The sequence below is a fragment of the Eleginops maclovinus genome, chromosome 3, assembly GCF_036324505.1.
Source record: "Eleginops maclovinus isolate JMC-PN-2008 ecotype Puerto Natales chromosome 3, JC_Emac_rtc_rv5, whole genome shotgun sequence".
NCBI lineage: Eukaryota > Metazoa > Chordata > Actinopteri > Perciformes > Eleginopidae > Eleginops > Eleginops maclovinus.
In genome coordinates, this window is record NC_086351.1 from 5610786 (window position 1) to 5627495 (window position 16710).

The window sequence follows — 16710 nt, forward strand, 5'->3', positions numbered from 1 at the left end:
TTGGCAAAGCACATTTAATCGGTCGTTTCAAAAGAATAAATACTTGCTTAAAGATCATATTCAGCAGTTCAAAGAAAAACGGTGCACACATCGACGGAGGCTATATATAGTTGAACATAATTATTATCAAACATTCTTGGCAGTAATACGTCATAAAAAGATTATGGAGGGAGATTAGCGGTTTCATTGGCTGAAAAGTATCTCACTTGTAAATTATTTTTGGCATGAATATGTTGAATATCCTGTAAGTATTATTGTGAGCGTTTCCTGCTGCTTTTCATGCTAAGTGGAGCTTTAGGAAGTTCTAGAAAAACGGGCACTGAAAGGATTTGACTTGAGAGCTAACAGCTGCACTCCTCTATCCTCAATCGTCGTTGTGAGACCAAACAAATTCTGGAGTGGCTTCACATAAAGTATAAAATCATCTTAAACTGTTGCTTCAGACTTTTTTAGAGGCCGGCCTAGATGGCTGAAAAGCTGCATCCCTGAAGGTGCATTGTGTGAACATAAAACTTCCATGGTAAACAAAGAAAGAGCTACTTCAGCACAAGCAGGTACTTTTAGATGTTGGACAGAGGTGTCAATGCATTAACAACCATGCTAGGCAGCAAACACTTCTGCTTTGAAAAGCAACGCTTCATCATAATAGTTATGTGAGCTGTTGGATTTTGCCCTGATATACTCCAAGAGTTGTCCAGTAAGTTGTGGACACAGACAGCCTGCTTATGCAGTTCTACAGAGCCTGTGGATGCGGACATGTTCCATAAGCTAACTGAATGACCAAGCAGTTCATAAAAACCGCTGCTCCTTCGCGTTGAAAGGAGCCAGTTGAGGTGGTTCGGGCACCTAGTGAGGATGCCACCTGGGCACCTCTCTAGGGAGGTGTTCCAGGCACGTCCAGCTGGGAAGAGACCGAGGGGTAGACCTAGGACCAGGTGGAGGGATTATATCTCTTCGCTGGCCTGGGAGCGCCTTGGAATCCCCCAGTCAGAGCTGGTTGATGTGGCCAGGGAAAGGAAAGTTTGGGGCTCTCTGCTGGAGCTGTTACCTCCGCGACCCTGATGGAAAAGCGGGAGAAGATGGATGGATGGATCATTTCTTTATGCATTGAGTTGCATGTTTATAGGCTACAAAAAAGTATTCAAAACCATTGGTGGAGACTGAAAAATGATCAACATCTTAAGTTAAAGTACTAATAACACAGCATGAAACAAGCTCAGTTATTTCACTCATTTCATTTCCGTTACCATAGTCCCTAAGTGTGTGATGAAATGCTGGAAACAGGAATCAAATTGAAAGTGTACTGTATGTTTAGACTCTTGGTCGACAGCTAATAGTGTTGTTTAGCAGACAGCTTTCCAAGAGGTTACTCAGCATGTAGTCTGACGCAAGCCTGTGGCTCTAATTACCAACACAGCCTTTCTAGAAATTAGCAAAGAACCAGGAGTATTAAATCAGCAGTGGTAAATTGTCTGTGTAGAAAATGGCCTCAAAGTAGTGAAAATACAGTCTGCTCTTTTTTTATTTGTGGCCTCTTTGAGTTTGGTTTTGAAATGCACTGAAACCTTTCCATGCCTCTTTACTTTCACAGATTTTTTGACCACAGCCTTCAATTCAACATTAAAGTAAAACTAAATGAGACTGAAGGAATTAATTGAAATAGTAGGGAAAACCAACAGCTGCCAAACGCATTTCTGATGTCTGCAAATGTTCTGAAGGAAATGATTGCGACAAGAAACACTAATGAGTTGTTTTTTTAAATTTAAATGCACAAGATGTAAAACATTTAGCAAAAGCACCCACTGTTTTTCTATCAGTTCTGAGTGCAAAACTAAGATGAGAAATACTTGAATGATGGCTGGAATACACTCCATTTTAAGGCTGTTTCATGATTAACCGTCAGTCCCGTTTGGTGTCTGATTAAAAAAAGACTGCTGACATGTTCCAAAAATATGTCTGCAGCATGTAATTTGATTGGAGTGTATCTATCTCTCACAATATAAATGTCAGCTGATTAAATCTTTCTAGGGATTTCTACGTTCCCTCAGAAGTGAGAATGTGCACTCGAGGATTTACAATAGTGGGTTCCAGTTTTGTGGACCATTTGGTAAATTATCCGTTATATTTATATTCTATCATTACCACCCTTTTACTCCACCTCATCACAGATAGGAAGATATGCCACGTTATTGGGGCATACTTTCTGGAGTTTAAGGGATCTGATTGTACTCAGCAGAGCAGCCAGAATAAAGACCCAGAAAGAAAGATTTTTCACATTATATAAATATATCTTAAAATGGGGAAGTAGTGACATTTACTATGTTCTATCTACAAATCTGCATCTGAAAATGACTTGTGCAATAATAGAATTTCCCGCAGGTGTCAAACTAAATGGCAAAGATATGGAGAGATGCAGGTTTTATGGTTCCATGTGACTTTAAGAAGGAGTCTTTATGCCTTGAACTCTCAAACATGACATTGTAATTCCTCTGAAAAATTGGTCATTTTTAAGAAAAACCTTTAAGAAAGAGTCGAGAAGGTTTCTGCGGAAAGCTGAACCAGGACCAGATGAGTCTAACAAGTTTTGATTTGACATTTTATAATAGTTTTGACCAGTGAAAATAGTGCATATCAACATCAGTGAATGGGTGGGTGGTCAAATTGTTAACCCTATTATGACCAGACTTAAATGTCCCCTATTATGCAAAATGCACTTATTGATGTCTTTTATATAGATATGTGTCCCCGGTGTGTTAGTAGAATCACAAAGTGTCAGAAAATACAACCCTCTATCTTTTCCTCCTTATCCACATCTCTTAAAACGGGGTACTAATGAGCTGATCCAGATTTGCTTCGGTTATGACATCATAACTGAAATGTGGGCTGGCTTTACACTGAACCCCTGGCAGCGACCCGTCCAAGTGACACGTCCCAACGTATCGTCCGCAGTATACAGTTGGTGTGCTAAATCCCCTCCGCAGCACCTCTGTGTGTGTATGTGTGTGTGTTCAGCAGGATGTCTGCAGGAGGGACTTAGAGTTGTTGTGTATATATATATAATACATATAATGTCTGTTCAGAAATAGTGGCTGATGTGGTTTGGAACATAATATGGCATTTCATCACGGCAGCGTTTAGCTGAGTATCTTCTCCCGGTAGAAAACGTTCACAGAGGAGAGAGAGCTGCATGACGCTGCAGAGGGGCGTGGCCAGCTTCAGGCCTGCTCAAATTTAAAGCCACAGTCACAGAATCAGCGCTTCAGGAACAGGGCTGAAATAGAGGGGGATGAGGCATGCTGCAATGGGTGATCTGTTTGGTATTTTGAGCAAAACACTTCACAGACATGTTTTGTATAGATATTTCTCTACGATTCATTGTCCAAATATAACATAATAGGAGACTTTTAAGGTCCAACAATTGCAATGGCAATGTTTTTTTTAACGTTTACATTGGATTAGATGATTATGCTTAATACGAAGGCTGTTGTTCATCGAGATGAAACCATGGAAAACCATCACCCACTGCCCCTCAGCTTTTAAATGCATTTCAGCACATTGTTTTGGTGTTCATGGCCCATAGCTTTAATGTGCAGGTTCACTTTTACTGCTCCTATCAAATGTGTTTCCAGCAGCAGCAGGCAGCTGTTTTCAGTGAACAAACCGACCATTTTACGACACCAAATAGCAGACTTACGACTAACTGGTGAACATAGTGGAGTATGTACAAGATAAAGAGCCAGATATTATATATATATATGATATTGAGTGTTGGAAGTGGCCACAAACTCTCAAATAATCCTTGTGTTGCTCTGTATTTACATTCAAATAGGAAACTGTTTTCAGAAGAACTTTCTAAAGGTTATATATTCAGCTGGTTAGAGGAAAAATATAGTTTTACAACCTATTTCAGTTGGAGCTGCTGCTCTACTAAACTCATCAATACTTCAGGGTTGTTACTCTAAACCACAGGTGGAACGGTAAAATAGCTGTACTCTCAAAATAGCTCTCATGGTAATATGATTCTGTTTTTGAGGTTTTTCTTGAGGAAGGAGTGGCATACGTAAGATGTCATTCTTGCATTTCTTTCCGAGTGTATAACCAAAAAAGAACTAACAACAGCCTTCCAACTTCCTGTCTCGCTCCCAGGTTTAGCCCGTATGAATGGTACGACGCCCATCCTTGCAACCCAGGATCAGATGTGGTGGAGAACAACTTCACCCTCCTCAACAGCTTCTGGTTTGGAGTCGGCTCCTTAATGCAACAAGGTATTGCGGCACACACACCCTCTTCCCTGTCAGAAACAATTCTATCACACCACCCCACTTTTCTGCTTGCTGCCTTTTCTCTGCCTCTTTAACTGACAAGCTCCATGATTTCCATTCCCTGACTGATTCATAAGACATTTACCTGTCAAGAACAACAGCAGAGCTCAGCCTTACATGACAAAGGAAGGCTGGTGTCACCTACCTGCTGTTTAAAACGGGAAGAGTAGGTGCCAGGCACTTGTCAGAGATTGTCAGGTAAGGCTGGAAAACATTGCTGCATTTATTTTCACATAACTCAGTCGCTGGCCCTACTCAAGAGCTTTCTAAGGGTTGGGACAGAAAGGGTAAGTTGAGGAACATGTCTGACAAATGCCAGCTGTCAGCCACGCTAGAGCGGGCTGGTGTGATATTTCAGCGCTGTACGACTCGCCCGCTGTAAAGAATCCATATGTCTCATGTCCAACAAGTTGTCTACTAAAGAAATGTCACTATCAATGTAACATGAAACCAGTACGACAAAAAGGAAGCAACCGAGTACAAACATCCAATCTTTATTACTAGGCCTACCACTGCAGATGTAATTCTACAGATAGATCTTCACTTGCTTGGTGTCGCTTAAAGGGATAGAGTAAACTAATGAAGGCCCAGACATGACATAATGAAGTCAACTGTGGGGGGAAAGAGTCCCAAGTAATAAAATGCTTAACGTCAATGTAATAAGGCAAATCAAGGAGGCTCAGTGAGACTCGGCAGTGGATCTTTGCCCATAAGGAAAGCAAACACATTGAGCAATTCATTAAGCACAGGAGCATGGCAGCACTCTTATAAAACTGCATAGCAGCTCCAACAAATTACCCGTGCAGGCAAAGATCTGCGACTGTAGCATCAGCGTGCCGGGAGGGTAGAGAGGAAAGACAGGGAATCAAACCAAAATGAACTAGTTGGTAGTCTTTATTATTCCAACTAAACTGGGGAGAAGTTCCTAATATAATTTCTATCATGCTTACCAGGGCTGTCTGTCAAAGTCCCAGCAGGGTGATTTGAGATGTACTATGTTACATTTTGTCAAAAGATGCTGGATAGATCCTGTGTCAATACACATCTTGATATAAAAATGATGACCCTCAACTATGGTTTTTGGTTACTTAATAAAGACTTATAGCATTTAACATAATCAATACATTTCCAGCTGGAAGGACAGAGTCCTGCACCAGTAATGTGGCATAAGATCGGACCAGTTTACAACAGAAAAGCAATCACTTTATACAGGAAAGGACCGGAAGGGGAAGGTCTCAGTCAATCAAATTCTACATTACAGGCTATTCGAACGGTGGCTAGACGAGGTAACAATCCAAACATGGTGATTACGTTACCTTACATCCACTGATATTGAAGTAAACACATAGTTCATGTTTGTGTTCTGTAGCAGGTTTATCTACATTATGATACCTGGACATATGATGCATGTTGTTATTCATGTTGCATAACTGTTTCCACATGCTTTTTAAACTAAGTATTGTCAAAAGAATATCTGTCAACAAACATTTGCATGTAAATTGTAAGAGTTTACAATTGACGGACTGATTCTGGCTTTAGGCGACACCCATTTATGCTGCAGCAGCGTGTAATACATGCTGCATGGTGGTATCTGCGGCGGCGAGGAATATTTACCCTGTGTCACATAAACAGACATCCTCCGCTCGTCTGCCAAACACGGTGACAGAAGCCGAGATGGAAGCCATTTCCTTGACATGTTTAAAATGCAAATGGACGTCTTTGAGGAGATCCAAAAAAAAAAAAAAATTACCAGCTTGTCTGTGGGAGGAAGGTGTCATAGACAAGACAAAGAAGACAAAATATGAGGAGGTGCAGAAGCAAACACTTTGGGTACTTCAAATGCTTTACTGAGGGTCTCAGTAGGCTGTTGCTCACAACAAACATATGTCTGATCATTTCCTGTAAATTGGTTTCCCCACATAAAATAATTTTAGAAAGTGTCTTTGATTTACAAGTTGACTTATTCCCAATTTTCTCATGCCTTGATTTTCTAAACTATATTTCTGCTCTCAATATTTCCAAGATGCATGGTCGGAAGCCTAAAAAAAGTTCTATTCTGTGCTGACATATTGCCCTTTTTAGAGATTCAGATCAAGATTTACTTGTAATTGAATAAACATTTCCATTTCGCAAGTGTCATTATTTAAAAGCAATTAACAACAAGAAAAAGCCTCAAGCATGGAAAGAGGGTTTATGTGCTATGACTCCACAGAGGGAATGCTAAGTGCAGGAAATCATTCACATGGGAATGCCTCGCTCTCTCATGGTAAGCAGGAGGCATTGCTAGTGGGGAAAAACACTACCGAAAACTGGGAAATCATGTGTGGCAGAATGAGAACTACTAAATCCACGGAGAACAGATTTTCCTTTCATCAGACTGACTGATTCAAAAGCATCATTAAATACAAAATCACCTGTGAATGTATTCGAAATGAAGACTTGGACTGTCAAAGTGACTTCTTCATGGGCTTCTTTTAAGAGATGTGTGCTGTAGTATTCAGAGGCTATAGACATTCCATTACGTTTCTTACTTTTATAGCCTAGTATACAAAAAATAGTAGACTTAAATACAACCTCAGTCAATATTAGGTTTTAAAAAATGCTGACGTTTCATCTAATGCTGGTTATTTAAAAAATATCAAAGCATTTCTGAGAAAAATGTTGAAACAGAAAGTGTCCAAAATCATGTTTCACCTTGATGTATAAATCATAAGACTGATCAAATCTAAAAGGAGTTAAAAATGCAACAGCACAGGTTTTTTCTCAGACCTTAACTAAAGGAATATTTCCATTTAAATTCAAGTCTAATTATTAATACCCTCAACAAAGAGGCTCCCTAAAGCAGTGGTTCCCAACCTTTTTTGTCTTGTGTACACCTTGAGCTGGAAGCCATTCTTTAAGTACCCCCTCACTCATTTGGACGCGCCTACATTTTCTCTTGTATTAAACCCTTTGTAATTGTATTTAAACCAACTGCTCATTAAATAAATGAAAATCACATTTATATAGATCACCCTTAACACACATTCATTTAAACTTGACATTGACACTTATTGTGAGTGAAAATAATAATATTAAGCATCACTTCTAGCAGTTTCTAAGATTCAAAGGTTTTATTGTCCCAAATGCAAAATGCAAACGCGCAAAAGCTGAGCCAGCTGTGTCATTTCGTCCAACTGTAGTGAACTGACCGGCTCTTTTTATTTAATTTACAACCTGGCCAACAATATCAATGGACATATCATCGATCCTGCGGCAAATTGTGTTAATAATGGAACAGATTTCAGCGCGTCTGCTGCTTTCTTGTCCAGCATAGTTTCAGCCAAAATGATCGCGGCAGGGAGGATAAGTTCTTCTGCAATTGAATGTGTTTTTTTACTTGGCAACAAGTAATGCCACAGCATAGGAGGCCTCCATTGCTTTGCCTGATACAGTTGCCGCTTTTCTTTTTTCTTTTTTATGTAGTTTGACATGACTTAAATTCTGACAGTTTACGTTTGAAAAACTCCTCGGTTTTAGCAGGTGGGCTGGCTTCATTGAATTATTTGCCAGCTCTTCACCGCAAAAAAACAACAACACTGTGGCGGCGGTGGATCATCGGATGTGCATGAAAATCCGTGAAAAATATATTTGTCACTGAACTACCGGTGTTTGGTCTTGTCCGCTTTTTCTTCTCTCTCCACTAGGCATCTCCTAAACCCGGTTCCGCAGCGACGGTACTGGTAGTTTTCCGTTTAATGCTGCCTAACCACGCATCCATTTGCCAAATGTATGATCACTTTTTATATAAATATATCCAGTGTTTCGCTGGTCTCAGATTCCTAAGCCTTGATACAATTATTAAAAAAATTTTTGTGGAAATAAATTGCAATCCCAAATCTTTCTACGTAACCCTGCAATCCCCTCAAGTACCCCTAGGGGTCCGCGTACCCCCTGTTGGGAACCACTGCCCTAAAGCACTCTGAAGCAAGTGGACATTGAGTTAAGATGTTTGATAAGGGCATTAGCATATGGAGCTAACAATATACCTCAAAGCTTGTTTTCCGTTTCCAAATAATATGTTATGTGCTCTAGAATTTAAAAAAGCTCTATTTCAGGAACATACTTATTGAGAATACCTACTCTCATAGCTGTCAGGTAATTCAAAGTGTGTACCAGGAGTCATGACATTAGCTTAGCCCTTTCGTTCATCCAACTGTTCTTTTTTTGCATATTTATTATCAGTGACCTTGTGAAGTGTTCTTAATTCAAATAACATGGCATAATTAGGCTTTATTATTTGTGATCAATAGCACATTTCTTTACCTAGTGATAACATTAAAAAAAATGTCTATTGCTAACACAAATCCCACAAAGATACTCACACTTCAGTGTTTTGTATTCTACGTACAGACTTGGAGGCATCTATTTACTGCGTTAATGTGAATGAGCAGTGCAGCAGTCAGTGAGATGGATGTGATGTTTGGCTTACTGAAATAGTATCAGTGCCTCCCTCAAAGAACATTTATTTCCTTGGTTTACAAGATATGTCAAAAAAATGCACGGCATATTGACACCATTTTATTTCCCTGGCACCATGAGTGATCTGCTTTTTGTATTTGTTAGTCCTCTGATGCCGCACCATATACTGTTCCCTGCTGACAACAGCACTTTATAATGCTGAATTCAATTGAGTTACCCCTTGCCTCACTTGATTTTTAGTGCAACCAGAGAATGCATCTGGATCTTCCCCTTTGTGAAGTCATGTTGAATTAAGGGATGCTACTGTCTTCCCTTGTCTGTAACCACAAGAGTCTTTGTCAAACCACAAAGGACATATCCAATCAAATTTGGTAGAAGAGGTTAAAGAGCGGACCACTCTGCCCCGTCGTCTGTGGGCTTGTTACTCTTTAGAATTGCCCTCATAAATCTTCTCAGGAAAGTAAAAGAGTGCACAAAGCGCAAGGGTATTTTAAAGGTTGTCAAAGATGAGATATAAAGTAACTTTAACACCAGTCAGTGAGCCATTGTAAACATAGCATTACGCGACAGAGGACCGCTCAAAGTCAAGGCTGATGTCGAGGTGTACCATCAGTCTGGCCCTGTTCTATATCTTTATTTCTCTATAACGACTGCGATGAGTTGTATGCTAAATATATTATTGTGTACATCTGGTTGTGTGACGTGATCAGCTATGAAATGACAGGAAACTGTTTCAAGGCCAATAGTTTGAGATACATAGGATTTCTTCTGGTTTGTCAAGACTAATTTCAGATTAAATATTAGACTACGTTCACATGCAATATTATTCATTACAATGGCTATCTAAACTAATAACTTGATGAGTGCATAGTGAGCTGGTTAAGTTATTATGCTGAAATATAAAGAGTTACACGTGCCTATAGGAGCCTGAGAAACAAAGTTGACTGATCTGATGTGCCCATTCTGAGTTTTAGCTTACAGTTTAGCTAAACTGCCAAACTGCCTTCATGTTTCCTCGCTAACGGTGCCTTGATCAACTCCAGTGGCACTGCCAAACACACTTGCAGGCTAATTAACAAAAAGGCAAGCGATCATGCTTCCTGCGTTTGTTTAATACGGTTACAGCGTTGGCAGGTACGCATTTATCTAGATAATTGATTAATAGTTTCTCTCTGTGTTGTGTACAGGCTCAGAACTGATGCCCAAAGCCCTGTCCACCAGGATCATCGGGGGGATCTGGTGGTTCTTCACACTCATCATCATATCATCGTACACTGCTAACCTAGCAGCTTTTCTCACTGTGGAGAGAATGGACTCGCCTGTGGACTCAGCTGATGACATCGCTAAGCAGACCAAGATTGAGTATGGTGTGGTCAAAGATGGAGCTACAATGTCTTTCTTCAAGGTATAGTAAACACGATAAAGAAAAGTCATGATAATATTAAGATGTGTTATCATTTTGAAAGTGTTAATCATAAAAAACTAGTCAAATAAATTACTGATGGTACTACATAGATATACAGTAAAAATTGTCAAACAAAATATGGTCATTACATGCCACTTGTTAGACACTTTTATCCAAAGCGACTTACATACATTCAATAATTTAGGCAATCCCCACAGGAGCAATTTGGGGTGAAGTGTCTTGGCCAGGCACACAATGACATGCAGTGGGACTGGAACCTAATCTCCCCTGATCCGGAGATCAGTGCACTTTCCCACTGCGCCACAGCCTCGCTAAAATTGGTTTCATTATATACTTTACTTTGAAAACAGTCATACCGTAGCTGAAGCATGCCACATATGTACAGGAATAATAATGCTGTAGACTGTTTGTATTAAGAAATGAGGCAAAAGATCTTGAGTTGACTGTCAAAAATGGTTATACGTCAGGCATATTTTTCCAAAGCAGAAAAAAAAAAATCTCACTATATTTTTTCCAGTTAGATCTTAATTCCCACGGTAAAGTCAAATTCCTCAGCTTCTCCACTTCTCAACACTGTTTGAAGTGTTTCTCCGTAATGATTTTTTTATTCCAAAGTTTCAGCATTGCCTGCAGGGCCTTTGACTTTATTTTTTATTATTTTGAGCTTTGCTTTGCTTTTTGCTTTGTGCTGCTACTGTGGTGCTGAATAACACAGTTACAGTATCTCCCAGTAAGAAAATGAAAACCCTGCATATTTCTATCGATGGCAGTCGATACGTTTATGACATTCCATATAGCAAGCAAGCAGAAATTGATTCTTCCAGTGCCTCTGTCTGCCCCAGGTTTTATTCCCCTACAAATATAGTGGGGCTCATAAACACTGCAGGCCTCTTTGTCTGAATAGTACTTGCTCCCCCAGCTTTGAATCAGTAATTGGGTCCACGGTTTTTGCTGATATCATGCAAGTTATAAACAATTGTGTTGTCTTGGAAGTCCACCAACACTAATCACAAGACCGGAAGATTGCTTAGTTATTGCATTGCATCCCTCAAACAGCAATTTTTTGTAATGATAATTAGTTTTCCTGGATCCGACTCAAGTCCTTGACCCCTTGAAAAGAAATCAACCTTCCGTTCCTCTGAATAGCCATGTAAAAGGTCTTATTTTAGATCATTCGGTGTACTTTGATAAATTGTAGTTGTGATTGTAGCCTCATAAATAGAAGGAGAAACAGGTGTTTAATTACCTCATCAGAACTGCATGGCTCAAGTGCCCTCTACTCCCCATTGCACTCACAGAAAGGCCTAATGATGCCGATTCAATGAAGCAGAGAAGCATGATAAATACTGAGGAGACCGGGGAGTAGATGAATGCTTTGCAGATGTAGGAAACTGGATGGGTTTGGTTCTAAACTCATGTGTCAACGGCAAACTAAATGAGCTTTGATTTGCCCATAGATTATACTCAAATGTGATATTCATTTATAGCTTGAGCAGAGTCTACTGTAGATTGTTAGTAATGAGGCAGGCGTGGAGATTAGTTAATATAGTGGATATGGATCATGGCTAAATCCACAACAGACAAATCTCCCTGCATCTAGCATGGACACTTTTGAAATTGTACGTTGGTTATATGTTCATTCAACACACAACTGCATTTTGTTTTTTAACTTGTATTTAATATACCATTTTATTCTTAAATTCTAACAATAGACACAAAGTCTATGGCGATTATTATACCAATATCATTGTATTTGCCAATTCTGATATGTTCACTCAAAGTTTATCAAGCAGGAATACGAGGGTCAGATTTTTTTTATTATACCCCCACCCAGAAGACCTGTTATAAGAGCCAATCTTGACCAACAAACTGACATATTAATGCATTACAGCAGCAATATTGTCAGTCTGGGGGGGCGGACAAAAGAACAGAGAGCAGGACTGTGTGTTTGCTCTCTGAGGGAAGGCTTTATCTGTCTCTAACAGACACATCACCAAAAGAATGATGGATTTAGAAACGCTTTTCTAATCATATAAGTAACAACAGCGATTGTCAAACCAGTGATGATTTGTATGACAATAGCATATCAACCAACCAACCAACCAGAAGGTGTCAGCCCTAGTAGCTATAAATAAGCCTTTAAAATACTACAGTACAGCACAATACGGTATAATTCTACCTTCTACGAGACTCCTTAAGTAACACACCAGCAAAGATTTACGTGATTACGGACCAGGTAGTCTGATTTAATGTAATATGGCATTAACATACAATTTAAATAAGCATGTTGCGTTAGAAACATAATCACGGCTGCTCAGGGGGTTGTCATGTCATTTGAAGGCCTCTTACAAGGACTTGTAATTTTAAGTTTCACATTGTATGGAAAGGGCACAAGTAAGCAAGTCAACCGCTTCCAAGGAAAGTAGCTTTCATCTGTTAAAAGGTTGAATGAAATTCGTGGTTGTACTGCATGCCATTTTGTACACTTAGCTGTACTAAGCTGCCATATGGGCATTTTCATTCCTGACCTCTTCTTCTCCATCTGGACAGTGAACAAAATTAAATCTAGAGACAAAGATGCCAACTTGGCAGCTCTTGCTATACATTTTAATTGGTACTTTTAAATTTTAATATCACACCATTATATCTCAGTTTTAAGCAACCTACTGTAGTTCCACATAAAGGAGGGCTTATTATAATAGCATCTTTCACAATTTGAAATGGCTTATAGTCTTTAGACAGTTATTATCTACGATTAGACATGGCATAAAAGTGACCTCATAAAATAGCATGAAATACCACATAGCCTGATGCACGACAAATGGAGAGGCATTCTATTATTGCTGCTTGGGTAGCACTTATCCGAAAAGATGTGCGCAAAGCTTCAATTTACGGTCCTTTAATCCTGTGACGATGGAGATCTGTAAAAGGAATCACATACTGTACATCTATTTGGCCAATGGTAATTTAGTTCAAGGTTTGTTTAGTGGTAATAGCATTGTATAATTCAAGTATATGTTCCAATGCACATATCTAACCTAGTTCTTTTCATTCCTTACAGAAATCCAAGGTTTCTACTTTTGAGAAGATGTGGGCCTTTATGAGCAGCAAGCCGAGCACATCCCTTGTAAAGTCTATTGAAGACGGGATTCAGAGAGTGCTGAAGTCAGACTATGCCCTCCTTATGGAGTCTGCCACTATTGATTACATTACTCGGAGGAACTGTAACCTGACACAGGTGGGAGGGCTCATCGACAGCAAAGGCTATGGCATCGGCACTCCCCAAGGTAAGACCTGCACATACATTTGAGACACCGAGCAATATAAAAATCCCCAGCTTTTTGTACGTTATCTGTTGCCTTTTAGAAGGATGAGGATGAGTAATTGCTTTTTAGACAATGCAGCACTATCATAATACACAGTTTTTTTTCCTGCAACCAGTCAGACAGTATGCCAAAACCATGTTTATGAACCTTATTATCACAGAATCCAGCTGGCGTTTCTGCCAAAGTAAAACAGGCCTTATGTTGCTTTCCAGGCTCCCCGTACAGGGACAAAATCACCATGGCAATCCTAAACATCTTGGAGGATGGGCGCCTGCACATGCTGAAGCAGAAGTGGTGGAGTGTGAGCAGCTGCTTAGATGAAGAGCGTCACGAGGCGGGCCCCATGGGTATCCATAACCTGGGTGGTCTATTCATCGTGCTGGCATGTGGGCTAGTGCTCTCCATTTTTGTGGCGATAGCTGAATTCATCTACAAGCTAAGAAAGACTGCAGAACGTGACCAGGTATATATCCCCATACATTACACACATAACTAGATCTTTTCTTTATTTAATCTTTGTGTTTTGTTTTAGATAGATGGTAAATAATTGAACTTTAATTTAATTACATTCAACTAGGATTTCAGTTTAATTCACGCTCAATTATAGCGCAGAAGTTTCTAAGCACCAAACCGTGCCTTTTTTGGTATGATACTTATTCAAGATGGCCTCTAACCCAAAGCTCTGTTCATGTTTTTTAGTTCAAACGCGTTGTAAAGGGATTTGCATGCCTTTGGATAATCCCTATGAGTACTTGAGCCATAACACCACAACATTTACTTATTTTAACAGGCATAATTGCAAATTGGAGCATAGAGAATTAATCCATTATTAGTCATTGGAGATATCAGAATAGCATGAACTCTTAACTGTTCATAATCACTAATTTGAATCATGCAAAGTAAGTAGTTGCACGCATGCTCAGGCATCTAATTCCTTCTTCTTACTCCCAGTAGCAATATTGAACACTGTGCGACTACGTGTGGTGCTGGAGCAATTTGACATTGCTGACAGCCATGGACGCACATACACACACCATCTGTAATGTTCTAATGCATGTTGTGTGCTCTTTAGACTCAATGCTCACTGCTGTCAGAACAATTTAAAGCTAAGGCATTTACCCCCCCGTCCCTTTCCCCCTCTTCTCCTTCTTGCTCCCCTCCCCGCATCCTCCCTTTTCGCCCAGAGGTCTTTGTGCAGTGCCATGGTGGACGAGATCAGACTGTCGTTCACCTGCGAGAGGCGGGTGAAACACAAGCCTCAGCCTCCAGTCACGGTGAAGACGGATGCAGTGATCAACATGCATGCCTACAACGACCGACGACTCCCGGGAAAGGACAATATGAGCTGCAGCACTGGGATGACCCCCGTGTTTCCGTGACAATGTGTTCCCCCCAGGGCAAGAGCCTCCTGAGCAACGTGTCAGGGGGGATACCAGAGACTAGAGACAATGGCATAGACGGGATTACCAGGTTCACCATTAACCACAATGACATGGGGACACTAACTAAACATGGGCAACTCAAAATGGCAGCATCAGCCACACAGGTATGACAACATTCACGACTGTATTCCGAACCACAAGAGGTAAAAGTAATATTTCCGGGAGACTGGGGGAAGTCGGTACACCCAAATGATCAGTTTCAAGTCTGATGTTTACGTGCGCAACACAGAAAAACAAGAAAATAGATTGTTCAAGGAGACAGTGAAAAGACTGATGAAAATACGGACTAAAGCAGGAAGAAAGGCGTTTTTAAGAATGGCAATAAATTACAGATATACATGGAGGACAACGAGCAGTTTCAGTTGGTGATCAGTTTTGCCCCACAATTAAATTATAAAAGTGTTCTTACTTGTATCCTGTTCATTTACACAAATGGCTTTGATGGCAGTAAATAATGTTACCTCAAACATGTTTTTGAGGCTCCAGTGGTTATCTTAAGCTGCAGGACATGAGACGGGATGTTTTGGTTTGCAGCTACACATATGAAAAGCTGTAAGAGGACCTGCAGTCTCGCTGTTGTTGGAAACCCATGGAGAGTCAATGTTGGTTGGACTTGTCATGTGAAATCAACTAATCTACAGTGGGGCAAAAAAGTATTTAGTCAGCCACCAATTGTGCAAGTTCTCCCATTTAAAAAGATGAGAGAGGCCTGTAATTTTTATCATAGGTATACCTCAACTATGAGAGACAGAATGAGAAAAATCACATTGTAGGATTTTTAATGAATTTATTTTCAAATGATTGTGGAAAATAAGTATTTGGTCAATAACAAAAGTTCATCTCAATACTTTGTTATATACCCTTTGTTGGCAATGACAGAGGTCAAACGTTTTCTGTAAGTCTTCACAAGGTTTTCACACACTGTTGCTGGTATTTTGGCCCATTCCTCCATGCAGATCTCCTCTAAAGCAGTGATGTTTTGGGGCTGTCGCTGGGCAACACGGACTTTCAACTCCCTCCAAAGATTTTCTATGGGGTTGAGATCTGGAGACTGGCTAGGCCACTCCAGGACCTTGAAATGCTTCTTACGAAGCCACTCCTTCGTTGCCCTGGCGGTGTGTTTGGGATCATTGTCATGCTGAAAGACCCAGCCACGCTTCATCTTCAGTGCCCTTCTGATGGAAGGAGGTTTTCACTCAAAATCTCACGATACATGGCCCCATTCATTCTTTCCTTTACACGGATCAGTCGTCCTGGTCCCTTTGCAGAAAAACAGCCCCAAAGCATGATGTTTCCACCCCCATGCTTCACAGTAGGTATGGTGTGCTTTGGATGCAACTCTGCATTCTTTCTCCTCCAAACACGACGAGTTGAGTTTTTACCAAAAAGTTCTATTTTGGTTTCATCTGACCATATGACATTCTCCCAATCCTCTTCTGGATCATCCAAAAGCCCTCTAGCAAAGTTTAGACGGGCCTAGACATGTACTGGCTTAAGCAGGGGGACACGTCTGGAACTGCAGGATTTAAGTCCCTGGCGGCGTAGTGTGTTACTGATGGTAGCCTCTGTTACTTTGGTCCCAGCTCTCTGCAGGTCATTCACTAGGTCCCCCGTGTGGTTCTGGGATTTTTGCTCACCGTTCTTGTGATCATTTTGACCCCACGGGGTGAGATCTTGCGTGGAGCCCCAGATCGAGGGAGATTAGCAGTGGTCTTGTATGTCTTCCATTTTCT

At 40.4% G+C, this 16710-nt stretch overlaps 1 protein-coding gene across 1 annotated transcript in view; it reads left to right on the top strand.

Moving 5' to 3' along the window:
* grik3 (glutamate ionotropic receptor kainate type subunit 3) overlaps nucleotides 1–15634 on the top strand; it is an 80661-nt gene extending 65027 nt beyond the window's left edge. Inside the window, exons 12-16 of the mRNA XM_063879974.1 lie at nucleotides 4147–4265; nucleotides 9971–10188; nucleotides 13271–13496; nucleotides 13748–13998; nucleotides 14720–15634. Of these exons, the coding sequence (XP_063736044.1) occupies nucleotides 4147–4265; nucleotides 9971–10188; nucleotides 13271–13496; nucleotides 13748–13998; nucleotides 14720–14914 (1009 nt within the window). The 3' untranslated portion in view covers nucleotides 14915–15634. The remainder of the gene's footprint in view (nucleotides 1–4146; nucleotides 4266–9970; nucleotides 10189–13270; nucleotides 13497–13747; nucleotides 13999–14719) is intronic.
* Nucleotides 15635–16710: the final 1076 nt, after the last annotated feature.